General features: G+C 38.3%; 1 protein-coding gene across 3 annotated transcripts; it reads left to right on the top strand.

Annotated features, from left to right (window-relative positions):
• Nucleotides 1-224: 224 nt before the first annotated feature.
• Nucleotides 225-27290, top strand: PCGF6 (polycomb group ring finger 6). 3 transcript variants are annotated; one of them, XR_007766605.1, is made up of 11 exons: nucleotides 225-557; nucleotides 1894-1993; nucleotides 3441-3537; nucleotides 4126-4181; nucleotides 4965-5024; nucleotides 5640-5748; nucleotides 9666-9693; nucleotides 12978-13076; nucleotides 18595-18681; nucleotides 25310-25519; nucleotides 25640-25670. XR_007766605.1 is itself a non-coding variant. In XM_050898562.1 (10 exons), the coding sequence occupies exons 1-10, from the start codon at nucleotides 279-281 to the stop codon at nucleotides 25694-25696; spliced, it is 972 nt and encodes a 323-aa protein (XP_050754519.1). In that variant the 5' UTR covers nucleotides 225-278; the 3' UTR covers nucleotides 25697-27290. The 3 variants fall into 3 exon arrangements, 2 of the variants coding, with proteins under 2 accessions (XP_050754519.1, XP_050754520.1); XM_050898562.1 differs by lacking the exon at nucleotides 25310-25519 and having other exon boundaries at nucleotides 25640-27290; XM_050898563.1 differs by lacking the exons at nucleotides 18595-18681; nucleotides 25310-25519 and having other exon boundaries at nucleotides 25640-27290.
• The last annotated feature ends 710 nt before the right edge of the window (nucleotides 27291-28000 follow it).

The following is a 28000-nucleotide window of genomic DNA, read 5'->3' on the forward strand; positions in this document are numbered from 1 at the left end:
CGAGTCACTTAATTCTTAGCTGGAGGAGCGACGACTATAAAAAGCTGTAGGAAAAGAATGCTGCAGGCTATAGAGATTACTAGCCGGTTGGGTCTCAGTGCATGGGCAGTGGTGCGGTCCCGTGTCCGCTAAAACTACAATTCCCAGCATGCCCCGCGCCGCTACAGCGCATGCGCCCTAGCAGGGCTGTACTGGCGGACTACGGCTCCTGCCGTCCCCCGCGGGCGGCCAGCACACGGTCCCGCGTTTGCCCCGGTCCCCGCCCCCCACCCCGAGCCATGGACATGGAGGTGGACGTTGGCTCTGTGGTCTCGGGGCTGTTGGGCGGGGATGGAGCAGGCGCGGGCCCGGCCGATGAGGACCAGGAGATGGAGGGGGCTCCCAGCTGTTCGGGGTCGCGCTCTCTCCCCTTCGAGTTCGAGCGGAGCCGCTCGGAGTCCAGCGGCGATGAGGACGACGACGAGGAAGAGGAGATGGAGGAAGAGGAGCTCGAGGGGGACCCCGGGGCTCGGTTCGGGACGGACGACGGGGAGCTCGACTCGGACGACGACCGGGAGGTGAGGGCGGGGGGGGGCGGGGAACGTCCTCCGAGGCGAGGGCACGCACCGGCCGCCACCGGCGCAACGGCTCCGTCGCGCGCCAGGCCGCGCTCCCGGCGTGCCCGGCGCCGCCGGGGGGGCGCGTGCGGCTCGAGGTGCGGGCGCGCGCTCCTTGCCGCCGCAATGGCGGGGCGGCCGAGGCCTGTGGCGGGGCCGGGATGGCGGGGGCGGCCCCGACCGGAGCGGCCCGCGGGCTCCGGCGCGGAGCAGGGTACCGGAGGGGCAGCTGTGAGATGAGGGCGGGAGTGTGAGCGTGAGGAGGGCACGAGGTGGCGGGGCGGGCAGCCTGCCCTGCTGTGGGGAGGCTGCTGGGTGTGAAACGCAACGTCTTCGGGTGAGGCCTGGCGTCTGCAGAAGTCCGCGGTTTTCAGGCAGGTCCTGTAAGCAGTGGACGTGAACTTACCTGCTTTTGGGGACTTCTGAAAACTTCCAGGTGTGAATCTGGACCCCTGCTTAGGCAACGTAAGCCATATGGTAATAGGCTTTTTATTATTACCCAAGGTCATTTTACTGTCTCATCTAAATGAAGCCCTTACAAACTCTTGGCATAGCTGAGAGGGTGGTAAATGGTGGCATGTGGGCAAAGTGAATGGTGTCATTGAGAGAAAGCAAGCCCCTTAGTCTGGATTTGAGACTAGAGGAAACGGAACGTAAAAATCTAATGTGTTACCTTTTTCAGACAGATCTCAGGTCATTGCTATAGAAGATATTTGTTCTTTTTTGAAATAGTAGACTTCTGACAGGAAAATTGTTGTGAAACTACTTGTATGTGTTCCTGATAAATGTACTTCATAACCAGAATTCAGAGCAGTGAAATTTCAGTCTTTGCTTCAATATGTATTTGTATAATCCCTAACTGTATATAGAAACAAGAGACAGCACTAGTTATATATCTTGATTGGGGCGCCCAACATGCTTGCTGAGCGTTTTCAAATAATTATATTATTTGCTACCAGTATCCACTTCAAGCTTGCTGATTATTTGATATCTGTTAAAGAGTTTATCCAAAAGAACTTTTCCCAAAAGGATTGTTTATAGTTTGCTTTTCAGATATGATTCATGAAACAAATTGGATTGCCATTCACAAAACGGTCAATTCGGAAGACTAGATGGAAGTTTTTAGAAAAGAGCTGTATATGAGGAATGATTGACCTCTTAGGAAAACCCATTTCTGTAGCATGTTGATCCAGATTTTTTCCGTGGTTTAAGGCTGTGATATTTTGGAAGCTGCAATCAGGAAATTTCATGGCTTAGTCTGCGTATTCAAACTCTTACAAACTGTCTTTGTTTGTAGCGTATGATAAACCTCGCAGAGTTGACCCCTTACATCCTGTGTTCCATCTGCAAAGGTTACTTTATTGATGCTACAACTATTACAGAATGTCTGCACACCTGTAAGTATCAGTATTGTCATTCTAAAAGTTTAGTTCCAAATTTGAACAAAAATCAGCTGTTGAGATGTTCTAGCTTCATAAAGATAATTCTCTGTTTGAAGTGAATGTGTGTTGTGTTTATTTTGTTCCTTAAGGAAAATATATTTGTGGATATTTTAAGCATCAGAAAATCATGAAATCAGTCAATCATGAAGTCAGCTTAGTTTCCCAGGTTAAGATGGAAGAAGATGTAGGGAAAGATAAAGCCCAAGTAAAACAAAAATAGAGCTACCACATACTTTTTTTAATTTTTTTTTTTTTAAAGTAGGCTCTAGGAATTTGAGTATATAACTGAGAAAAGAAAGTTGAGTGGCTCTGCTCATAATGGACTAGAGAGTTTCCTAAACTGTCACTGATATGAGCTTGTAAATTCGCAAAACTCAGTAAGTGGCTGTCTGGAAGTACCAGTTCAAATACAGAAATGGTTATATGTACCCATGGAACAGTTAGTCTATAGTCTGATTAATAGAAATAGAGGGATAATAAAAAACTGATTTCAATGCTCGTCTTGTTATTTTTCCCCTCAATCCTTGTGCTGTGTTAACAGTTTTTCCATCGCTAACAGAACTATGTTCTCCCAAAGCTAATAAAACCCTTTCTGTGAAGCTGACTCTTTCAGCCACCCCCATATTCCTACCTGAATCCAAGAATCTCGGCTTCCTAGTCCTTCCAGCTGCTAACACTACATAGAGGGAAAACTCTTTTTCTTTTTTTTTCCCCTCTCTCTTTTTTGTTTTTTCCTTTTACGGGGCACTGCTTACTAGTTTGATATATACCATGTAATATTCAGTGCAGTCTGTAATTTTGGAAAATGCACATCTGTTAGTAAGGTCATCATAATGTTGCAAGTGCAACTGTGGTGGTCTCTTAGAAGTTTCCTGGTAAATGTTGTGGAAAAGTTTGATGTGTCTGGGCTGATATGGAGCTGATTCGATAGTTAGAGGGCTATTTATTCTAGATATTTCCACTCATTAGCTTTCCTTCCAAATTTTTGAAGTACATGTAAAATACAATGAAAATGGCAGAATTATAATTTCTTGCCTTGGTTCTTCTACTGAAACCGTTTGTAGGGTGCTTTTCAGCAAATCTTTTGTCTGCAGCTGTCAATATTCTGTTGTTCTAGCTCTACTCTTGTTCTGGGTGACACAGTTACAACATTAAACACCTGCCTTTGCATCAGTTGGATTAGGACTATTTGTAGGAATAATCCTAATTGAATATTCAGGAGTGTTGTATCCTGTACAGGCAGAGAGCTGGTGTTTACTTGAGTTTGAAAGTTGAACGACTTGCTTCATTTTGTCTCTGATAAATTTTATTTGAGAGGTCTGGGTGTAATTGTTCCTCTTACTTAAACAGATGGTATTGTATAATGGACATGTGACACTTAAGGGGTTTCTTGTCTTTACAGTTTGTAAAAGCTGCATAGTGAGACACTTCTACTATAGCAACAGATGTCCAAAATGCAATATCGTTGTACATCAGACACAACCCCTTTATAATATCAGGTAATGAGTTCATGCCATTTTTATAGGTGTAATTTTTAGTCAAGTTTTGCTGCTTGCTTTTCAATGTTTTGTTTTACAGACTTGTAATGCTTTCCTATTTCAAATGAAGGAACAGTTACAAGAAATGCATTGTGTTCTTTGTTTATATAAGTTTCATCTCAATAGTGAAGATAAAAATACTCGATTTCTTGTTTTATCAAGTTTGTATTCCTTTCTAGGGTTTGTTACCCCCCACCCTGGGTATTTTTATGCATTTGCTCAGTGTTACAGGTAATACGAGATCTTAACTATTTGCTTTGGTTTCCTTTTAGACAAAGCTTTGTTGGCATGGTATACTTATTAACTCTGAAAATTGAGTTTTAGTTTCTCAAACTGTTCATGAATTCTTGAAGGGTGGTGCTTTTAACTTTACAGGGCTTCTTTTGGAGCTCTGCTGTCAGGACATGAATTTAGACAGATATGGATTTGCTGCTCTGTCACTTCTCTTTATGTACATCACATTTCAACAGTGTATTTGGCATCTCTTACAATTTAATGAAAACAATTCTGTATTGCACCAAAGACGCTTTTTTTTTTTCTCTTTAATAGACTGGACCGGCAACTGCAAGACATAGTCTATAAATTAGTTGTCAATTTGGAGGAAAGTAAGTCCCTTCCTTTATTACCATCTAGAGACTGAAAAGACTGAATAGAAAACAATGTAATTCAAAGCCCCATTTCTACTCTGGACTCTTTAAAATAGTTTTTAATGTTTGGTTATAAATCTTACTGAATTAGCTGTGACAACTGGCATCTTTCTGCTGCTAAATGGTATTATGGATAGCAGTATGTACCCTATCTCATGAAACACAGGTGTCACTGTATCCAGATAAACATCCAGATATTTCATAGTCATGTCTCATATTTTTGTATAAGTACAGAAAATATCATTCTATCTAATAAGTTCACTTGGCTCAGTTGAAAAAAAGCTGCTAAGACTCTCAAATGCTTTTATTTTTTTCCTCACTGCCACATTTATTTTTCTGATTTTAGATGTGTTCACTGTCTCATGTTATTTACCTTGAACTTTGGGAGTCAATGAATCTGCACAGTCCACCTGGCTGGACTGAGTGAAATACACACATCTAGTGGATATATATGGACTATAAATGGTATAAAAATAGAGTCATGACAGCCAGAAGGGTACTAGTTTTTGCAGCTATTTCAGTATGATTTATGGCCAGTTTCTCTGATTTCTTCCCAGTTTTTACTAACAAACTCTTAGTCTGGGTATCTTAAGTGTCCCAGCCTCGTATGGAATACTAGTGATGGTGAAGGTCTGTAGGAACTTGGAAAGTTTTTACTGGTCTGACCATTGGAAACTATATGGATATTCTCAGCATCTGAAATACCATTCCAATCTGTTCTGTATTGTGATTTTTTTTCAGGAGAGAAAAAACAAATGCATGACTTCTATAAAGAAAGAGGATTAGAAGTGCCCAAACCAGGTGAGCTGTAATCACTTTAGAGGACACTGTTAAGGAAATATTTACTATACTGTTTATTCTTAAGGGCTTTCCTTGAAATACTAGCTCACAACTGAAGAAGATATGTAGTATTGGAAATATGGGATTCTTGGTTGTCTGATTACTGTAACTTGTCACAGTTCTCAGATTACAAAATAGATGGAACTGGCAGCACTTAAACCCAGATCATGGTTGGATTTTTTTTTAAACGTTGTATTTTGCCTCCAACCAGGAAATATATATAAAATGTGTGTTAATTTTATTTTCTGGCCCTTAATAAATAATAGATGTTACAAAGGAGTAAAAATAAGAACTTCAAAGTCTGTTGACAGATGAGGGATTATTCTAATTATTTTTTGTCTTACTATCAAATAAACAGCTCTTTAGAGGAGTGCCATGCTGAAAGCTAATAAAATGCTGGTTCAGATACATGGCATGAAATGTATAAGGAGCTGATTTAGTAATAAAAAAAAGATAGGATGAATTGCATGGGCTCTTTTTCCTTATGAGCTCATCTGTTTTGCTTGGCCCGTGTTAGCATCTTATGCTGCTTTTATTTCAAGTTGTGTTTGCATTTTGGCTATTTGAATATTTTAGCTGTCCCACAGCCAGTTCCAGTGAGCAGAGGAAGACCTCGAAAAGTTGTGGGCTCTGTGTTCCGGATCCCACCAGAACTTGACATTTCCATACTTCTGGAGTTCATTGGGTGAGTTGTGGGCAAATGTAGGCGCAAGTGGCTGACGTGAGGGTGCTGCTTGTGTGTGCTGGACCATTAACTGGCTCTTAGTTTTCATTGAATGTGTATTTCCTCCGTCTCGAATAGCAATGGGGAGCTGGTTTTAACTTACAGTGCAATAGTGACAGCCAACTATGCATAGCTAGATGATGCGGATAATTAAATATGTAAGGTGTCTTCCTATGAAGATAGCTTCCTAAAAAGTGTAGGTTTAAAACTTACATGTGTTTATTTTTAACAAAGTAGTGTAGTCTCAGTAAACTGAATGATGAAATACCTCTCACACTTCCTTAATCCCTGTAGGTGGCAGTACCATTAATGATGGCTATGCTAGGACTTGCTCATGTAACTTGGGGACTGCAACTACAACCTGGGCAGCAAGAGTAGTGTTCCTTTAAATGTTATAGGTGGGGGTAATAATGTGGTCTGCTATTAAGTTTGCCTGACAGTTTCCCAGACTTTAATGAATTATGCTGAAGCTTTTGTATGAGGAGTCACCTTTAGCCATGGATTGTGGGAGGGAAATCCAGCCCAAACACGAGTTGTTTTCAGGAACACAAGAAGGAGAAATTGTATTGCTTTGGCCATATACAGATTTATATGTTAGTTTTTGAGAGAGAGTAACTGAGAAAGGATTGAAAGCTGTAACTACTCTGCTAGCACTACGCAGTGCAGAACTTCAATTGTGGGGCGGAAGCGGCTTGACTCTTGTGCAACTCTTACCCCTCTACCTAGATTGTGCCTGCTTTTGGCCTGACTTTGAACAAAATGTTCAGTGAACTCCAATACGTAATCATAGCAAACTAATACACACATGATGTAAAATCAAGCCCTCAGAAATTGGGAAATTCTAGCAGCAAAGCATACCATCTTGATTCAACCTCAGTCTTTGTAGACATCATATCCTAGTCTTTCTATATGTTATGTCCAGTGTCTCCACTGTGTCTCACTGTATTCAGAGTACAGAACAAACTTCCTCCATAGGTAAATTTTGGTCAGGTAGGTGGTGGTGTGTGGTTTTTTGTTTTATTGGCTTTATTTTTGTGTGGCCCATCACATGGCTTCTTTATTTCTTTAAATGGATGAGGAGTGCGACTGCAGGAAGAAAAGAGAAGGTCTTAAGAGCTAAACCTCTAGGGAACAGTGCCTGACTGTGCTATAGAATGTCCTTGTGAATCCACATACCTGACTTAATTTCAGTGTTCATTTTCTTTATGCCTAACTTGCAGAAGTGCTGAATGCTCACAAGCACAGCTGAAAGCAGTGGGAGTCATGACTAAAACTGTAATATCAAGTGTTCTGCAGACAAATCCAGTGTGGATGTCCCAAATTGGGCACTTGCAGTTCCTGGATACCTTTCAACACAGTCTGTCTCAGGTTCCTCTTTTTAAACACAGTATTATACTGCCATTCTACTGAGTAGGGTGGTATGGAAATACATTCATAAGTTGAGGAAATGAACCGAGGAAATTAACGCTTTTGCATTAAGAGCAGGATTGTCATAAGTAAAGCCAAGAGCCGTGTGTTGAACAGGGGAGGAAAGCAAAGACATATAGCTGTTCAGCGTGTAACTATTGTGTATTGTACACTCGAAACTTAATTTAAATATAGTTTTTAATTGTACTGATAAAGGCTTTTTCCCTTTAATGAATATGGTATAAAACACATGATGTAATTAGTACAGGGTCCCAGTGACCTGGTGCTCAGACGGGCTTTGTACCCCACTGGGTAAGATGTGATTAAATGGATATGTACAGACAAAAGGTAAAATGCTTTAACTAAAATGTCAGTAGAAAAGAGTAAATCTAATGCTATTTACCCTACATTTATGTTGAGTTAGGAATGTATATGCTGTTATTTTATTGCCTTGGCTGTGACTGTATCTCATGAAGTTACCACCTAGATACGAGTTTGAAGGATGCCCAGATGGGTACCAGCCGCTGCTGTGCTGGCCCAGCAGGTGGCAGAGAGAGCATATGGAGTGAAGGGGCATAGGAGCATGCTTTTATACCAACAGCCCTGCATCTTTCTCAATGATAATTTCACTGTAAAATGACTTTAAAAAACGGGAATTAGATGTTAGTTCCAAGGATGTCCCTTTCAGGTTGGAACGCTTGCAGACTCTGTAGGAAAGCTTCCTTAGGTTGTCTTGACTGCAGGATTAGATACAGTTTGAACTCGCTGTAGTGAAAGTACTGTGGTTTAGATCTCCACTGTGAAAGTCTCCTGGGTACTTCCCCCCTCCTGTGATTCTCAGCAGGTATGTTTTTGTTTTTTCAAAGCAAGAGGAAGATGTCAGGCAACTGAGACCTCAAAACTAGTAAATGTGTATCTGCCTGTCTGTGAAATGAGATGACTTTTGAATCTGTGTTGCTGTATTTGTTTTTCTGGTAGTTTTATTTTAAGCTTCCATTCCAGTGTTGGCAACAAAGCAGGTAATATTGTGCAAATACCATCTATACTATGTGAAACTGTCCGCTGTGTTTTTGTTACTTATATGGAGGGAAGCACAGAATGTTTCTAACAAAAAAAGGATGATGGCTTAGCAGCATCTACTTCGCGTTTTATTTTAGTGACTTTTTTAACCTTTGATCTTCCTTTATACTTTATATGTTTAAAGGTTAATATGTTTTCCTCTCTAACGGTCAAAATCAAAGAGTTTGTCTTGGCGATGAGAGATTAAGAAAGCATTTTGGATAAAGAAAACTTGGAATAGATTGGACCAGCCAGCAGAAATTGTTACTTTGAAAGTCTGACTGTCTATATTGTGTCTCTAGAGTATTTCATTTAGTTACCTGTGACTGTGGAGCTGTATCAACGAAAATGACAGCTGTAGTGGAAAAGCTTTTCTATGTTTGTTTCTTAGTAACTTTAAATTTCATTTCAGTGGCAGAATTTGATGATAGTTTTACTTAACTCTGTCTGATAGCTGGTACATACTTAGAGGTGGAGATACTCAATTACAGTAACTTGAAGTGCCATGCTAATGTGTGGTCTGCACAAACATTACAAATGCATTTGTTTGCTATATCAAATGGTCAGTAGAAGTATAGTCGATTTATAGTGATGTTTGATTTTTACCCTCTCCAGTGCAATGAAATACTGCATTTTTTTCCTCTCTTGTATGTACATACTTGCTAATGCAATGCAAGAATAGTGAAATGTCATGAATTGGGCTTAATTAATTGAGAAATTTATACATTGCACTACAAGATGGAGGTGTGGAGTATAGATGATCAGTAGTAGATCTCATGCTCAGACTGTGCAAATCAATGAACCTCTGTTGAAGCCAGCTGGGAATTTGGTCATTTGCCACCTTTGTGTGTATTTCACCTTCCAGAGAAACACCTGCTGCTGTCCTGAGTTCCTAGATAGCGTTAGCATTAGTCCTGTGATATAAATAGTCTGGAAGGCCAACAGCTGGCCCAGAAAGCCTCTTTGGTGGTTGGGCATGTTCTGTCAGCAACTTCTTAGGTACTGTCTGTTAAAGTTCCAAATATCAAGGATGATGAAGTATGGATGTTCAAGCAGCATTAATATTACAACCTACTCCTATGAAAATGAATTTTATGTTGTGTTCAAAAATGGCTTTAGGCTGTGTTGGGTTTTTTTCTGTTTCATGTCGACAAACCTTAAAGTCATGAATAGCTGAATTCACAAGAAAAATGGAGTACCAAATAAAGGATAGGAGAAAAAGATATATAAATTCAGTCTAATATTATTTCATGTACTAGAGTTTAATGAAAGGAAAAGCCTGATTCGGAAAATAAGCTTGATATGCCAGACTACTAAATCAATAAGTCACTATTATAATAAAGAGTTTGAGGGTGTTAATAACTGTTAACTTCAGCAATATTGACTGCGTTTACTCTTCTCTTGTTTTTCAGAGCTAACGAAGGCACAGGGAATTTTAAGGTACAGATGTGATTTGAATTTTTCTCTTATGATTTACTTCAGAAATATGTATAACCTGAATGTACTTAATTTAGTTTGTTTTTCTTACACTGTGTGTAGCCTGAACTTCCATCAGCATAGTAATAACCAACCTTGGATCACAGTGTACTTTCAAACCTGTTATTGCATAGCATCACAGAATAGGAAAAGAAAGCTTCTGAGCCTACATAATTGAAGTTTTGGTGGGAGAATGGGAATGATATTGATGAAATTTCACCTACGTGATTCTAGCTTATTATTCTTGCATCTTTCTGCAAAAGATGTACTACTGTGGCTTTTATTGGAATCCTAAACAAAGGTGGAGACGTTGTCTAAAATTTTTTGAAGAAGATTCTCTAATTGTAGTGGAAAGCTTGCATAGGTTATTCAGAGGAAGCGTAGCCTGAGGTATAACAATAGTATAATAAATTGCTATGTGCTTAAATACATAACAAAACAAATATACAAATTGTCTAGACGGCACAATACACTTCCTTAGCCAGCAGAAAGCTCATTCTTTTCTCCATCCCTTCACTAACGTTTGTTGTCTGAACCGTGGCTGTTCTGCTAAACAAGAAATAGCGTTCCCGATCCTTGCTAAAGACTATGGCTCTTCTTCCGATACAGATCTACTTACTGAGCTGCTTCGGTACAAATTCATAGAGGAAGTGCACATTGTTTGCTGCCTTCACGATTTCGTATGCTGTAGTTAGAGATGGTTAGAGTGTGTCATTCCGCTATTTTGGCTAAACATTTAGAAAACAAGACTCTATTCAAGGGCAAGAAGGAGATGTAATTTAAAATTACTCAGTATATGTTGCATTTAATCTTTCATTGTATTGGAACTGTAGGACTCAAAAGATGGAATGGCACAGAATAATAGAACATGAGACACCTAACTGCTACAGTTAGCAGGAAAATTTTACTGTTGAAGAATTTGAAGAAAAAAGCATGTTAGTAACTTAAATATGAATTGTCCTGATTGTACCATTTTACTAACTTCCTTCATGTTTTCAGCTGAGTTGATCTCTAATCAAGATATTTTCAGGCACAAATCTGAACTGTTAGATTTGATTGCAGTTACTCATACTATTTTTAATAGTAATTACATTTGTTATGGCAGAGATTAGGAGGCAATTCCAAACTTTAAAATACAGAAATAAGAATTTTCACAAAGAGTTGAAATGTGAGTATAGTTTCCTAAAACAAAATTAATCTGTAGAAGGGGTCAATGTTCCTGAAAATGTCTGCAGTCAATTTTCTTCATCTGTTACACCCCCACACCTACCCAGCATTTTGTCTTCTTTTTACCCTTATATTTCACACGACTTTTTTAATCTTATTGTCCTTGTATCACCTCCCATCCTTCCTCTCTCATATTTGCCCTTCTTTCTGCTTTGTTTTTATCCTGTTCATTTTGGGCCACACAAGAATGACTGTAGGGCAGTTCATTTTATTAACTTACATGTTGTAATATTAAAATTTGTGTCAGACACTTATTTCCTCTTAAACATGCCATTCCAATGCGAGTAGTTTTGCCTTTTAAAAAAGATACTTGGCTCAAACATCATTAAGGAGTGTTTGTGATTCAGGAAAGGGATTTTTTTGTGTGTTTTTTGGTTGGGTGTTTTTTCCCTTTTAAGCAATAAATATTCCTGCTCACTTTAACTCTAGTGTTCTGAGGATGTTGAAGATTAAAGGCTGCCCACCATTACTCACAGTGAATAGTTCTGTGCTGCAAATAATCCTACTATCCATAGACTAAAGTGCTACTCAGCTTATGTGCATATGTAGACTTCTGTATCATCTATGTGAGTTTTAAGAAATACCACATCTTTTAACTGGTATTTTTCTACAGCATTTTCAAATTCCTTGCTGTATGTTAACCCCTCACTTCACTCTCTCTCTTCTTCCTTTCTATCCTTATTTTCTTCACTACACTTTATATCTTCATGCTTTTTTTATTCCACTTCATGACCAAGAGGTTTATTCATCAACCTTCCAAATCCTCTTTCATATCCACTTCTCACAAAACATAGCCTGATCCATTTTTAGCATTGCTCTGTCCTCAGTTACTTGTTTATCTGTCTTATTTTTCTGAACTAGATGTTGAACTTCATATATGAAGGGTTTTCAACCTTTTTCGTTTTTTTAAGTGAGGATGGGGGAGGAAGAACAGGTTACAAGGTCCATGGCCATAAACTGTGATTTATACAGGCAGCAAGCATAAATTCAGCATCATCAAGCTTGCAGCAGCATGGTTCCCTAGATCAGGTCTGACTGTCATTTCTAGCTCTTGTACATGAATAAATCAAACTGTTGTTGCATAACCACAGTTATCATGGATACATATTTAAATTCATGATTGAATTCAAGGGTAGTCCATGACCCTTTGAGTCTTCTTTCAAATTGAAAGAATATGGTGAACCTGGATAGTAAATCACAGCTGTTCAGAAGTAAACATAAAAATCCAATTAATCGACACAAAAGGTAATCCATTTATCACACTGAATGCAGTCATCGGCTCTGCCTTTGTGCCTCTTCGCTTAGCCGCCCATATCACCAGTCAGCTGTTTAAAATTTTATCCATAGAAGAGAAACCCATTAAAATTTTTGAGACTGGCATAACAAATGTCTTGTCTTTGCAGTCCTTGCTGTGAAAGTATTTAGAAATGATACAAAAAGATTTCAGACCAGTCTTGCCCATGTGTTCTGCATAGTAGTATATTTTAATTGATTCTGGAATTTCACGGACTCTTAAGTTGATTCCAGCCCAAGCCATAATACTTCTAGAGTGCTAAAGGACTTAAGCTCCTTGCATTATAAAATGACATGGTTTGATTATCTGCATCATGTTTCGTACACAGGCCTGATTTGGGGAAAATAAGAAACTTCAGGAAATAGTTCATGTGATTCTGATGCGTAAATGCTTGTGAGAAGAGAAGTTCTTAAAATGCTGTGTAATACTAATTTCTATGCGGAATTAATAGCAAATATCATTTTCTGGTACTTCAGTAGTGAAATAGGACTGAAGTCAGTAGCTGGTTGTTTTTAAATGTTGCTTTAAACAGCAGGAAGTTTGAACCTGGATTCTTAATACATATTTAGTCCTTTCCCTATGAGGTAATCTGGAAGTAGATCAGAGAAGGGTCCAAAAATTTAAGATGTCTCCCTTTGTTATTGGGCTTTCACTTGGGTTTAGGGTTTACAAGGGATGATGGCTGAAAATGTACATTGTCTTAAAATCTTACATTTATTCTTTGCAGCCTTTGGAAAAGAAGTTTGTGCGTGTTTCAGGGGAGGCAACAATTGGACATGTGGAGAAATTCCTCAGAAGAAAAATGGATCTGGACCCTACTTGCCAGGTACGAGTTCTCTGTGATCAATGTAATGCCTGCGCTTCAGACAGAACATTTCCATTGTTCATTAGAGTCTAGAAGTAATGTTAGGTTTTTTTAATGCAGTAAGGATTAAAAAATGAAACATTTGAAATGTTGTGATCTGCAAGGAACAACTCTCCCAACTCATTGGCAACATGTTTAAATTTTCATTATAATACTTTATTATTTGTATAGAGTTTCTAAAGTGCCATGTAAGATTTCAGCAGATGAAATTCAAAACCAAAAGATACTGCTGTTTCAAAGATAAAACTGAGTATATAGACAGGAAAGTGTGTGAGTGTGGGAGGATATGAAGGCAGAGACAGGTAGGAGCTGAATAACAGTAAAATTTAACTGAATGTTGAAGAAGCAAACAAGGGCTAAGAAAGAATGATACGGTGGATGCATGTGTTGAAATGAAAAATATGAATGCAAATGTAGGCACATGCCTCCAAATAAGAATTCAAAGGAGCAGAATATGGTATAAAAGAATGTAACTCCTATTTCTCAACCATTTTGATAGGAATTGCATGTCAAAACCAGTTTTCAATTCTTCAATATATTTCAGCAACCATTCAGTTGAGAAGCTGCAGGAGTTTTGTAATGTGTAAATGATTCTTAAAGCTGTCAATTATTGGTAAATCAAGCTGATACTGATGTGAATAGGCAAATGGTGGAAGTTAAGTGCTGGCTTTGGAGTTAAGGCTGTGTTTTCCTACAGCAGTAACTGTCTGAGACAATACAGCATGACTGTGTGCCTCGGTAATGAGTATTTATTTGTGCCACTTACCTTTTCAGTGGTGATAAAGCAAATCACATAAATTGTTCATCGTTCTGAGGAAGTAATATATTCTCATTTGCTGGTTTCCCTTCTCAGTGAGAGTCTCTGTAGCTTTCAGGTGGTGGTGACTTGATAGTCTGAACAAATAAAAGTATCCTCAAAATGAGGCTAGAGAAACTTCTTGCATTAATTGAGTTTTGTTTATTTGAGGGGAAGGAATTGTTTTGTTTGTTTGGGTTTTCTTTAGTAGTACATCAGAATCTCAATTTTCAGGAACACTGAGCATCCATAATGGAAACTGCAGTTACCCATCTTTCAAAATCAAGCTAGGCCTGTGTGTTGGATGTCTTTCAGATTTTGCAATCTTGAGATCATTGAATAGAGATAACTTGAGAATTTTTTCCCCCATGAGTTACTTTCTGCTTGGACTTCACCAGACAGGATATGATCCACTGTTAGTGGGTAAATGTTACTGTGTCTCAAAAGCTGGTGATTTCATAGACTTCCTCTCTCAAGATGTTGCTTGTTGCTGACCCAGTCGCTTTTATCTCTGCTAGTATCCAGTTTGCCATTCTGGAGTAAGGCACAATCGTTGGCTAGTTCTGATCTCTTAGTCTCTTCTGTGCAAGCCCTGCCTGTCTGGAGGAAATGTTAAATCTGCTTTCTTCTACAGTCAGATCCTTTGGTTGCTTTTTTTCCCGCCTCTTAACTGATCCGCTCCCATTTTTTTTCAGCGAGTATTTTTTGGTCACTGGAAACCTATAGTCCATTTTTACGCCACAAATCATGACTGATTTCTTGAAGATATTCAGGCTTATTTTTAAAAGATTAGGGAATTAGGGAAATTAAGCAGGAAGTATTTTTCCTATCCTGATTGATCATTTCTTTGTCATATGGGGACTTAAGATTAAAGGAGTGTATGTACTGAGCTGTCACCTTCTCATTGTAGTATGCAGAACTGAAGCTGATGGTTTGTTGGTAAACATGCAGAAAGCAAAAGAGATGTCAGATGTGTCATTGAAGATTAATAAGCCTTATGAATCGTGTCTTACTCCAACTTCCCAGGATGGCTAATAAAACAGAAACTGTAAAACAAAATTAGGGAGAATCTGAATGTAAATTAGCACAGGCAGAAGAATTTAGGGAAATAGGTTGTAAAGCATGTGTGCAAAGGATATAAATGTAGAGGGTGCTTGGCTGCTTTTTTAGTTTGCTGTAGAAATTTGGAAGAGAGTTGAGGACTGCAGTGGTTCATTTCCTGTAGGCTTCCCCAAAGTATGTTAAAGAAGAAATAGATACTAACTTAGGACAACAAGCTTTTCTTTTTAATATTACTTCTTTAGTCTTGATTTCTAACTCTCTCCAGTTCTTCATTACCTAAAATAATCAATTTTTATATAAAATGTCATGAGTTTGGTGCGCTCAACTTGGGACTAGAGTCCAAGAACTAGAATCCCTTGGGAAGCTAGGAAATTTCTTTCAGAAACATGTTTCAGGCACTACTGAGCTGAAATGCACTGCATTTGCAGTATCTTTTCCACATTTATCTACAGAAATCTTACTGCCACAGTGTTTAATTGTGCCTTACCTGGGACTTGAAAAGATTTGACTGTAAGGAAGGCACAGAGTCTTTCCTCCTTTCTCTCCTCAGTATATCAATCGCATTCTTGGTTTCATTGTTAAAACTTCTAGTAAGGATGCTAGGTGTGGCTATTTTGTGAATGTAATCAGCTCCTACTAAGTATCAGCTTAGTTTGACAGTCTGCAAAAGTATTATTTGAGAATGTTTTACTTGTTCCCTGTTAGAGCTGATTCAGTGACCAAGTGATAGAAAGTATGTTACCCATTCTCCTGAACTACTGACTGTACTTGGACCTCTGACTTAATTTGTTCGTGTGGAATATTAGCCAATATTTGCCCTTCTTCATTGACCTGCACAAGTGGATTGGATTGAAGTTAATGAAAATGTGAAATAAGCCATCTGACTCGTGTGACAGTATATATAAAAGTATAAAAAGCAGTTTTGAAGCCACTACCTTTGTTCTTTTTCCTAGTCTGAGGCCTCAAATTATTTTCAGACTTCTGTATTTGAGTTTGCAGATGGATTATGATTCAAATTTCCTAGTTTATCTTAAAGGTTAAGGCTTCATTTATTTTTATCTACCACTTGAGCTGACAGACTGTAGTTTACTCTTTCTGGTGCTTTGTTTTGATCTCTATGCTTCGGGCAACAATTAATTTTCTGTATGTGTTTATATATATTTCTAATTACAAGGTCTCTCTTGAATATTCTTGCTGGAATTTGTTGGGGGGGTTGTGAGAGTAATTTTTGAGCAACTGGAATTGCTAGTAATAGCTAAGTAGGTAACATTTAATTTGAGCTAAATACAGGCTATGGTGTTTGCAATCCATTAGGTACTTGGCTTTGACATCTGATGCACATCTGTATAGTTTGTGTTCAGCTGAAGAGTGGGGAGAAAATGAGACGTTTTCTTTAAAGTGTTATTTCCTTTGAGATCATCCCGCAGCGTATTAATTTAATGCTGAATACTTCACCTATCCCTTCTTGCCATTAATTCTGTAAGGACGAGAGAGACTGCTGAAAGACTTCCGGCTTGGCTGTCTGAATACATTAATGTAGCTTATGGAATAGAAATGTTCCATAATGAGATGTGCGTTCCTGAAAGTGTATGTGTGTAGACTGCAGCCTGGGGAAAGACTGCAAGAAAGTCTGTGCCCATACAGTGTAGTTGTTGATGCAGTTTCTTTATGCCAGTCTTAGACCCTGGAATAGAAGTATCTGGTACCTTTGAAAAGTAAATAGCAGCTAGAGGGAATGGAAAACTGTGCCAGCTTTTTGAATAACTAGCCCAAATACTCATGTCAATCTCTAAAACTTTGTGTTTTCCTTGTCCTTCCCTGGATAGTATGGGTTGGCATAGAAACTACTGATTGAGGTCTACTGCTTTGTGGGCCAAATTCCCCCTTGGGATGAATCCTATGCGGGATGTCCCTTACATGAAAGTTTTCCATTTTTATCTCTGTCTTACTTGGTGAGTATTAATTTATAATTGTCTGTTGTCGTGGCTTTTAGAGAAATAGCTCTAATAGCAAACATGCCACAGACAATGTCTGTCTTCCTGCAGTAATAACTGTAGAGGCTAGAATGCATGGGAAACAGCAGAAATAACTGTAACCAGCTTTCAAAAAGAAAAAGAAATATATTTCTTTCAGGTTCTGTGTTAAATACATCAAAAGTTGATGTTAAATATGTACATGTGAGTGTATATATGGATCAATATCTAATCAATATTTAATGTTACATCCAGATTAAAAGCTAAAAGCAGAAGTAATACTAAGCAGTTTACATCTTCTGCGCATTAAGATTCAACCTAACGTGAACGGAGTATTCTGCATCGTTCTCATACAGATGGTGAAATGAAGTAAATTAGCCCTTTTTGAGCCTCTAAGGAGTAGAATTCCTGTGTTCCTGATTCTCAGAACAACATGGTCTGCCAGCATGAGGCATAAATCTTCCTAAATCTTTTCATGAAGAATAAGAGAGAGATAGTGAGTCAGCATGCAGAAGAATATAAATCCAGGGGAACTGAATAGCTGAAGCACACAGTGCATCCGATAGTGGAAAGTGGCCATATAAGAGAATACGTAATGATATTGCAGTATGCTCCCTGGCTACTGCAGTGGCAGAACTTAGACGCTTTCCTTGCAGAAAGCTGTGGGACAGCTCATTGTCAATGCTCTTAACTTTAATTTTGAGATTTCATCGTTGTAATTCACAGATGAGAGCCCTCTCATTTCCATGTCTAGAAGTTGATCGTAAGGAAAATGTAACCAAGCTGCAGTTGAGAGAGAAAGTGCTGTGTTAGCTGCTCTAATTTGGAATGTTAGAGACTGGATTTACATTATGCATAGTAAATTCATAGTAACTTTATAAAGAAGCTTATTTTTCATAATTGTCAAGGCAAGGAATTCAGAATACCTCATTATGATTTCTTTTTTTTCCCAAAATTACTGTTTTTGTGGGCAGTTACTTAACAAAATTGCCGCCTCTGGAATTGCAGGCATCATTGACATGATTTAGCTGCAATAGAGGACATTGCTTAGAATTGCTGAGTATGCCCTTCATTTGTATCACTGAAGCATTGATTGCTTTTTGAAGGAGGACTGTGTGATGTAATTGCTGACAGTGGCACACAGTGAGCTGTTCTTTTCTATTAAAACACTTCTTCCAAACAGTCATATTAAGCAGACTTATTCACGTGTTTTCTCACTCAAGATAAGAATGAGAGTAGCAATGGCTCATTTTCTGTCAGTGGCACAAACAACTTGCCCTCTTTTGCAACTGATGAATGACTCTGGATGTTTGTGGGATCGTTTTCATAAATGATTTAAATTCCCATTAAATTCATTACAGCTATTACTAAACAGCTTTTTTCAATGGATGCACCAAACTGGGAGTGAAACGATAAACTGTCCTCTCTGTTCCAGAAGTGTGCCCCCGGTCAGGGGCATGGGGTGGGAGGCATTAGGGCAGTGCAATAGTGCTGTGCATGCTAAATACATTTGGACAACAAAGATAAAGATGGCTTTAGTGTCTAACATGGTAGATTTGAACTCTTCTAATCAAATCTAAAGGGCTTAGATACTGGTTTGCTAGTCCAAAGGTAGGTTGAACCTGACCATGTTTGTGTGCTTTCACAGGTGGACATAATATGTGGTGATCACCTGCTAGAACACTACCAGACACTGAGGGAAATTCGTCAAGCCATAGGAGAGAGTGCAGTACAGGTATGTGTGGCAGCTGGGGCTGTGTTCCAGGTTTTCTATTTTAAAATAGAAGACTTATTTCTTAAGCTGTCACGTAGCACCAACTTGTCTGAAGAAGTCACTTAGAAAATCTCTCCAGCTTATGCAAAATGTTTTTTATATTGTAAACAGAGTTGAGAAGTATACCATGTGCTAAGAGTGTTCTTGATGGTTTGATGATGTTCTGGATATGAGGTTTTTCTGGTTTTTTTTTTCTATTCCGAAACAAGTTGCTATCTTACCAGTGATAAATTATACCAGCCTTTCTTTCGATTAACTTTCCTTGTTTTCCTCCCTGGCAATTGCATGTCTGCAAGGAATCAAAGCACTGAAGCATCCCAAATAAGGCTAGCCTTGTGACTGGGTCAGGGGAATAACCTTGCTCATAAAAACACAAACCAAAGATATGGAGTAATGAATGCCATTAATATGCTTGATGGATATTATACTGGTCCTGGTCACAGCATGAGTGTATAGCCAACTATTTCTTGTTGATAACTTACTATCTTAGGTGCTGCTGGCTCTGCAAATAAGAAAGCATTTTTTTATTTCCTTGGGAATCTTTTCAAGTGTCTTTATAATGGGAAGGGTCACACCATTTTAGAAGTGCAGCAAAAACAATGAAGTAGTCTGCCCAGTGCATAGTAAGATATAGATGTAAAATCATGACGTATGGTAACATGTATATTAATCTGAACTTGGAAGTCTGAAGAGTTAATATTTAATCTAATACAGTGGGAAGAAATAGGATTTAGATTGGTATTTTGTTTGGAAAGCAATCTAAGCAGATGACAGAAGAGCTAAAATAGTAGCAAATTGAGTTCTCTTGACTTGTTTGTGCACACACATGCACAATCTTTTACATTTAAATTTCCCCCTTTCATGCTACAAGAGGGCTTCTGTGTCGGGGCAAGAAGTGGAAAGCTGATTTCGAGGTATCTTGGACGTTGCGTCACCTGTACCCGATTTGTGTAACTAGGAGGGATCCCACAGTCAGGGCTGACGTGTGTGGCTCATGCTAGTGTTGGCAGACATTAAAAGCCTTTGAGGCTTGTGGTGTGTACCTCAGTTTCTGCAGTCAAAGGGAATAAATGCCATACTTGATGTCTTATATAATAAGCTGTTTATATAATAATATGAAGGGAAAACGTAAAAACCTGCTATGGGGAGCAGGGGATAGAAACCGGGAGGAAGCCAGCACTGGTAAGAAACTTGCTTCTAACGTAATGAGTTCGTTGTAAGTAAATACAGCAATCAACACACAGTGATGGAAATGCCCTCTACTAAAAGCTTCAGTAAGGGAGGATGATTTGTTTCTCAGTCCAGGGGTATAGTCAAATGTACATGCTTTTAGACTTCATCTTAGCACAAAAGCTTTTCATGTATGAAAAATGCTCTTGGGGAAGCACTTTAAGGAAAACTGCATCAGTTTCATTTCTTGTCAGAAATGGATCTGCCTAGTTGAAGTTTAGTGTCTTTCATTTCTTGTCAGAATTGGGTCTGCCTGATTGATGTTTAGTGGCTAAGTACAAGTCAGTGGCTCCACAAAGAGAACAGTTGTCTTGGGGTACGTTCTCCAGTGATGTTTCAAGTCTCATTATTACAAAAGCTAGTGACAAATTCTCGCAAGCCTGCTCTGTTGGGCAAACAAACAGAAAAAGATCTTTGCTTTTTGTGAACTCTTGTGCTTTCATAGTCAGTTTTGCCAGGAAATTTGAAAGATCAGGTTCATCCTTAATTTTTTTTCATTTTGTTACAAAACCTCTTAGGATGACAAATAGTTACAGTAGGAATGTTGCAAATAAACCACAGTTGCTTCTTTTCTGATATTGAAATAATTGTGACATTTTCATGTTTTATAGTCTCACATTATTTTTCAGAAATCGAGAGGATGCCTTTCTAGGATTAAAAAACCTTGGAAATTGTTTTTAGATAATTATCCAGGAAAAAAAAAATGGATAGGTCAAGTCTAAAAATGGTAAGGGTTGTTTCTTTTTCACCAAGACCTGAAATTCAATGAGGGGCATGATTGTCCTGGCCCAGTGAGACTACAACTACAGAGGAACATTTGATGGATTTTACATTAAGCTCCAAGGGCATCTTGTGCCATCATAACCTTCCAGACTTTCCAAAGCAGTGTTGGAGCTTGGAATGCCCCTAACAGCTCTCACTGGGATGCTGAAACACTCTTCAAAACTGCTGTTGTCATTTACCAGTTTCTGAGGTTCATTGTAGGTGCTTCATGCTGAGAAATTAGCTTCAGTAGCGACTTATGCAATACAAAGTCATTTATAAGAATAAACATTGGGGTTTTTTATTTAGATGAGTACCGTCACTGTTAGAGGAGAAAAATAACTGCTCTTCTGAATCGCATTTTTCACTTCCAAGTTCATTCATGTCAGCAGTTATTCTTTTTGCTGAGAAAAGTGATTTTAAAAATTCAGACAAGTTTCTCTTTGCCAAAGGCACTAATTTTAACATGCATTCTTTGGCAGCATTTACACTGGAAGTTTCTTCCAATGCAATGCAGCAAAACATATGTTGTGTATGATTTATTTTTCTGGACCGTAATCACTGAGATTTTTAGGGGCTTTTACTCCTCCTGAATGGTTCTTAAATGCTCAAGATTGTTTTGTGGAGATTTTGGGTGTTAGGGTCTTTTTTCCTACTGAGTAACAATGTGTAGTGATGCCTTAGAGCCTCAGTAAATTAAAGTCTCCTATAGGCACAAGCTAGCAGGATTTTAGCTGTTCTAAATAAGTATATGCCTTTCCAACAAGTGTGGGAAGATCAAGTGTGATCTGATGGTAAAATAAATATTCCTGATACTGGCCCCATAGTAACCTGTTTGGGTTGTTTTAATTGGAGTAAATAGGCAACTAATTTTAGTGGTTGCATGTAAACAAATAAGATGTTAGTTTCTGAGTAGTTGATAGAAGGCTAAAAAAAAAAAGGAATAAATCTTGTTTAATCTTGTAGATCTCAAGATATTTTAACATTTCTGAAATTGGGTGGTTGATTGAATCTTTCTAATTAGCTGGAAGTAGGATTTCTAGCTCTGTTTAGGGCAAAAACATAAAAAATTTGCTGCACAGAATTTATATAAAAAGAAGCAACTTTGCTTAATTTTTAAAACAGTGTAAAACTTGTGGAATTTACTGCAAGGAGAGATCAAAGACACTGACAGAAATTTTTAAAAGGCTCAATTTTGTTACCAAGCATTGAGATCTGCCTGTAATTAAGAGTTTGATCAAGTAGCTGAGGAAGGAAGCTTGTTATTAACTATATGGGAATATAATTTCTTCCCTATGTTACCTTCCTGTCCTCTGCTACACAAATGCAACATGATCCAAGCTGCTAGTTATTTTCACTTGTCTGAAACTGGCCTTCTCAGAGCTCTGCATCACTGATGGATATAATGAGCTCACACATGGGAAAAGCTAAAAAGAGTAGCTTCCTTTATGTCCTTGGCCCTTGGCACAGAGGTCTTGCAGATTATAATGGTCTCTTTGTAACGCGCACCTTTTTGTAACCCAATGCTATTGTATTTTTTTGGTCTCCTGAGCTAGGCAGTAAGAGCTGTGATCTAATTTAATTACTGTGATCCTCTAGCACACATCTGCTATGGAAGTGTTTTACTCTTTGCTGTGGGGATATTGAATTTGGCAAGTGGGGCACTTTTTGTTGCTGCTGCTCTTATAACATCAAAAGGTGTATATACTATGATGTTTTGGTCTGTCAGTTCCACTCTAAAGTTTATAGTTGGGTGTAACAGGTGGGATCCTTTCCATTTTTTTAGGTCAGGTTCACAAATGTGTGGCAAAGAACACTGGAGAGTTTTGCTTTTCTTTTGGGCATGTCTGAGTTAGCCTGATTTGAGATTTGTAATAAGCAGTGAGAGCTCATTCTCTGTTTAGATTTCCTTTTAAGAACAATATCTAGAGAAAGCAGCTGAACATATATAGAAATGTATAATACTTAAAAAGTGAATAATTACAGAGTAAGCAGTGCCAGTACTGGGTTAACTCGCAGCTTCTCTTTGTACAGAAGGAATTGCAGTGGGTTTGGCCTTTGGTTTAATAAGGATATTTCCTGTGTAGATGGATAATTTCTTTAAATGTCCTACTGCCAAATGTACCATTTGAAAACTCATTCATCAAAGAATACATTGTAGCATTTTCTTCTTGTATAAATATTTCTTTCCTTTAAGAAACTCTGCCATAGAGGAAAAACTGGTTTTGACCACAGTTCTCCAAAAAAGGAAGCTTGAATGTGTCTTATTTTCTCAATTGAAGTAACTAACAGGCACAAGGAATAAGTATACATTTGTGAACGTATAACAACGTACTATGTGCCAAGAGGTTCATAAATAACTTCATAGTATCTGTTCTACCTAACAAGAAGTGAGGACCATCCGGATCCTATCTTCATATTGCAATGCAGTCATCCCACTTTACGCTGGGCACCGAGTAAGTGAATTAAAGCTACTCTCTCCTCCTGTATCCTTTTAGGAGTCAGCAATGGATTTCTGGTTATCCACAGGATGAGAAGATGAAGGAAAGTTAGTGACCTGGCACTAATAATACAGGAATAAAATAGGGTTTTTTATTCCTGTCCATTGAAGTTAAGGTTGATTGACATCTACCCTGCACTATGCCCTCATTTATCATTGTAGGCATCCTTTAAACAAAAGTGAAGCTGCATGAGACTGGCGGTGCACATTTGCTGTTGCTCTGAAGCTGTTTGTATCACCTGTAGCTGTAGATTTACGGAACATGTATATTTGCTGTAGCCTGAACCTAGTCTCTTCTGTAGGTCCTGTCCTTCTTTTCCAACATGACGCTTCTGGTTGGTTTTGATGGTTCTTATAAAAGAATACTTTGTTCCACTTTTCTCAGTGCCTGTATTTTAATCCCTTTTTCCAGATCTTCAGTCTTGATCTTATGACTGACATCACCATGTCTAGTGATGCAAAGCATTTGGATTTGATTTCCCTTAGATTTGACTTGTGGATGCCAGAAGTTTGTATATTCAAAAGCAACAGACCAAGTTCATAGAAGAAAAGTCATCAGAAGACACTTGATACGAAGCTACTTTGACTTAGGCCTCAGGAACTTCCTGAGAAAGGCTTTTGAAATTGGAAAATTCTATAGGGAGGTAGTATACTTGCCCTTTCCATGTATTTTTATCTAGGCTTTTACCATGGGGCTAGGTAGCCTTTTGGTCTGCCCTGGTATGGCCATTCTTAGGACCTTAGATTTTTAATTTTTTTTTTTTTAATTGGCTCCTTTTTTGGTGCCTTCTTTTCCTGACTTAGAGTATTAATCTCCTCTTTAAGTAAATGAAAAAATCTCTAGCCAGAAGCAGAGTTTCAGGTCTTACCAAATGAGCATGTTAGCTAAGTTGATCAAAGTATTGCTGTTGCAGATCTGTTCTCCTTTGTTATGAATCTCTTTTCTTTCACCATCTTGAAAACTCCAATAGCTCTTCCACTTTCTTTTTCCCTTGAAAATAACATACTGCATTTCCCCGCCCCCGCCCCTGAACAGTAGCTTTGTTTCCAGTGGCACCATTTAGCTGCCAAGCAAAGTTAAAGAAACTAATGGTGGAAGAGAGAGTAAAATAATTATACACAGCAGCAATTAGAGTGGTTTTCTGCTGAAAGTGTTTTGTGGCACTAGAGGCAAAATGACTATTTTTCTAACAAGAGGTCGTCTTCCAGACAGAACATAGAGGTGTTGATAGGCACTGTCTGAAAAGAATTCCCAAGGGAAGAAAAAGAGCTTGTCATGGAGGTGTGGAAAAGCACTTTCTGTCCTCTTGAGCCTTTTTGAGATCAGTTTCTTAATTTCCTCCAATGCAAAATGGCTCAGATATTTTTATGAGTAGTTGAGGCTACACCAACCAGTCTAAAGCATTTTTACATAGTTAACATTGTTGTTTAAAAAATATATCTATTCTTCCAAAACACTGTGTTTAGACCAATATAGTACTTTCTACTGTTACTGTATTATAATACAGAACCTGTAAAGTGGCAACAGTCTTGTGACTATTTTTTTTAATTAACTTTTTAATTAATTTTTTTTTTTTAATGTGCTGGTGTACCCCCTCGCACAGAACTGTGTAACTTCTTTGGAACATACATTATCTTACATCCTGTATATTAATAGACAAAAACATCAGAAGCAAAATATGGTAGAAGTTCTAGCATGTCAGTTGTGATTAATGTAGTTCTCTCTTCAAAAGAAAACTTTTATTAAAGCCTGTCCATATAAATAGGTCTAATGCAACAAGTTGGATTCCCAGTGGATCAATGGTGGAAGCAGACTAAGTGCTAGACCTTTCACCAGCTGTCTGTAAATTAAGTGACATAAGTAAGACTAATGAGTCAGGAAGTGTCCTGTTTCACAGGTGAAAGGTTTTTTTATTATGTGGAGCAGTCTCAGAAGAGGAGAAACATGACTTAAACTAATAGTTTTTTGGGTTTTTTTTTAAATCCCTTGTATTCATTACTCAATAAATGTGTAGTAGTAGTCTGGGCTCTTCCAGTACAGCTTTTGGCAGCACCTTCTAGAACTTAATTGATTACTTTTTTTTTTCTGCCCCACAGTATCATGTGGAAAGCAGCACGAGTTGTAAATGAGAGCCTATTATATGAAGATGAGATCGTTCCATTATAACTTTAAAATAACAGCAAAGTACCAGATTTTACATTTTTTTAACACCCTTCTCCATCTCAAAGAGGAGAGGAGAATATAATTATTTGCCTTGATATTTCAAAACTTGCATTCACCATACGGAGGGGACATGGTATAAAATGGTGAGTGAGATTGAAGCTGAGGTTCTACCATGCAGTGACTGTCATACCAGACGGTGACAGAAATGCCTCATGAAGAATGTGAAGTGGTATGACGATACAGTTTCTTTCTCTTCTCTCTAGGATGGTTTACTTGTACTGCACTATGGCCTAGTAGTATCTCCACTAACTATAACTTAAAGATTGCTAGAATATCAGGCAGAAGAATCCGAAGTCATCAAGCTTCTTCACTGCTGTTTTTCACCAAAGAAGGCCATCGTATTTCCTGTGACAGGAAGCAAGTAAAAGGAACCACCACTAACTGCTGTATGCTTGTAATTTAACGTCTGACTTTACCACTGTAAAAAATTACGGCTTCTGTAAGTACAGCTGTAGATGTTGCTATGCTTTGTGTTACAAATTACTGTCTTCAAGTTTCACTCAGCTCAGGGAATTTAAATGCTCGGAGTAGCTGCATTTTTTTACTTTCTAAAACCACAAGATCTCACGGGGTGAACACCCTTTTTTTCCTCTAAGCTATGAGATATTGCTTGCTTTCTAAGTGTCTAGCTAGAACAGTGCTCTCAGGGATGATCTTCAGTGGGCAGTATAATTTATTCTGGGGAGGAGACAGTCATTTGCCTAAAAAAAAAAACTGTACTGTGATCATCTGTCTTCGGATGTGATTTGGGGAGAGGAAGGGAACTTTAGAAATGCAGACCAAAATAGGTAGAAAATGACGCATCGTAAGCATTGTTTCTTGAGAAGTAGCATTAAATTTAGTTGTTTTTCTTGAAGAAAGACACTTTTGTTTGCACTGGAAATAATTTGCTGGTAGTTTGGCTTATACCAAATGGTGGATCATGCATCTCTAGTCTTAATGGAGATGAGCTGGCTATAAGCTGGTTAAACTATGCATGGAAAAAAAACCACAGTAGCACCTCTTTCTACCTGCTTGCTGTATGTAAAATAATCACTGTCAGCCTGATTCTGCTGTCATGTAAAATCTGTCAACGGACTTGACTGGCAGGAGCATATAATCCTTTCACTTTAGTACATACCTTTTTAGCAGCTGTGAAAATGGTAGCTTTTTCCACTCTTTCTAATGTGTATTAGTGCATTGTAGTGGAGACCAGGATTGAGTAATGTAATACTTGCCTGTTACTACCAGATTCACAGAGGACATTAGTAACTTTCATTTTAACATATTAAAATACTAGTTTTGTGACAACTGTAATACTTCAAATTTTGTTCTGTTTTAGATTTCCATGGTTTCTTGCGCAGCACTGAGGACCAGAACTTCGTGTGTTATGGTCTTGCTGCATAGTAGGTCATCAGTGTGGGGATTCATGAAAGCTACCATTACACACCAGGCTCCCTCCCTTCCTTATAGTCAGTGTAGGGAATGGGAGGAGATTCCTTTGGAAGGCATTTCAGAGCACCTAAGTTAGCTTAAATGCACTTGCTCACTGTCAGCCTAAGAGGACTGTCATCCTTTGTCTAAAGAAAGCGTTCATGAATCCTTCCTCAGGTCTTTACAATAAACGTTCAGTTTTGTCTGTGAAGATGACACCATAAGAAAAAAAAAAAGTCTTGTTTGAAGTAATTCTTGTGATGCTTTTAAAAACTGTAACAAAACCATTTCTAGCTACAAATTCCTATTTTACCTTTAAAGTTTGTATAAAAGTAGTGTTTAAATGCAGCAGAAAATGAGATTATTTTGTAAACACTTTGTGAGTTGTGTTGATAAGAGATTATATATTGTAACAGTAAAATAAACTTTATTTTAGCCAATTTAAAATTGAGCTCTCATGTTTCCATGCCATGCTCCCTATGTCAGCCTCAAAATTATAGCAGTTGATATTGAAACTGCTGGATGTGCTCTGGGGTTATTAGAATGACAGATTTCAATTAGGAGATTGAATGGTGGAGGGTAGTTTGATACCAGAATCTCCACTGGAGCTAACTGCAGTATCGTTAGCTGGAGTAACATGGAATTTCTAAGACTCCTTTTAATGACGATTTCAGTGAGAAATAGCTCAGTAAAGATGTCAAGATGATTTTTCAACACAGATACAGGAGAAATAATCCTATGTAGTTACAAGACCTCTTTTTTCATCAATACGTACATCTTTTTGTCAGAGCCACCTTTAGGTTATTTTCATTCATGTTTATGGCTGTTGTTATCAAGTCCCCTGTGAACCGGATCTTTCTCTGCCGCTCTGATCGTCCTGGCTTTATGCAAGGCATCTGGCTCGTATACTTCATACTGCCACTTCCTGTTTCATTATCACTCATGGTTTTGTTTTCTATGTATAGCTCTATACTTAAAAAAAAGTTAGCAGTATCATCACGTTTTACATTGCAAATTCTCCCCTAATCCAGGCTTGAACTTCATGTCTACAGAAGGACTTATTTGCAAAGTTTAACAGCTATATAAAAGCTGATAGTTAATTCAAATTAATGTCATTCTAGGATACTGCTGACTTGCATAGCCTCAAGATG

This window comes from Gymnogyps californianus, chromosome 6 (assembly GCF_018139145.2).
Source record: "Gymnogyps californianus isolate 813 chromosome 6, ASM1813914v2, whole genome shotgun sequence".
Lineage (NCBI taxonomy): Eukaryota > Metazoa > Chordata > Aves > Accipitriformes > Cathartidae > Gymnogyps > Gymnogyps californianus.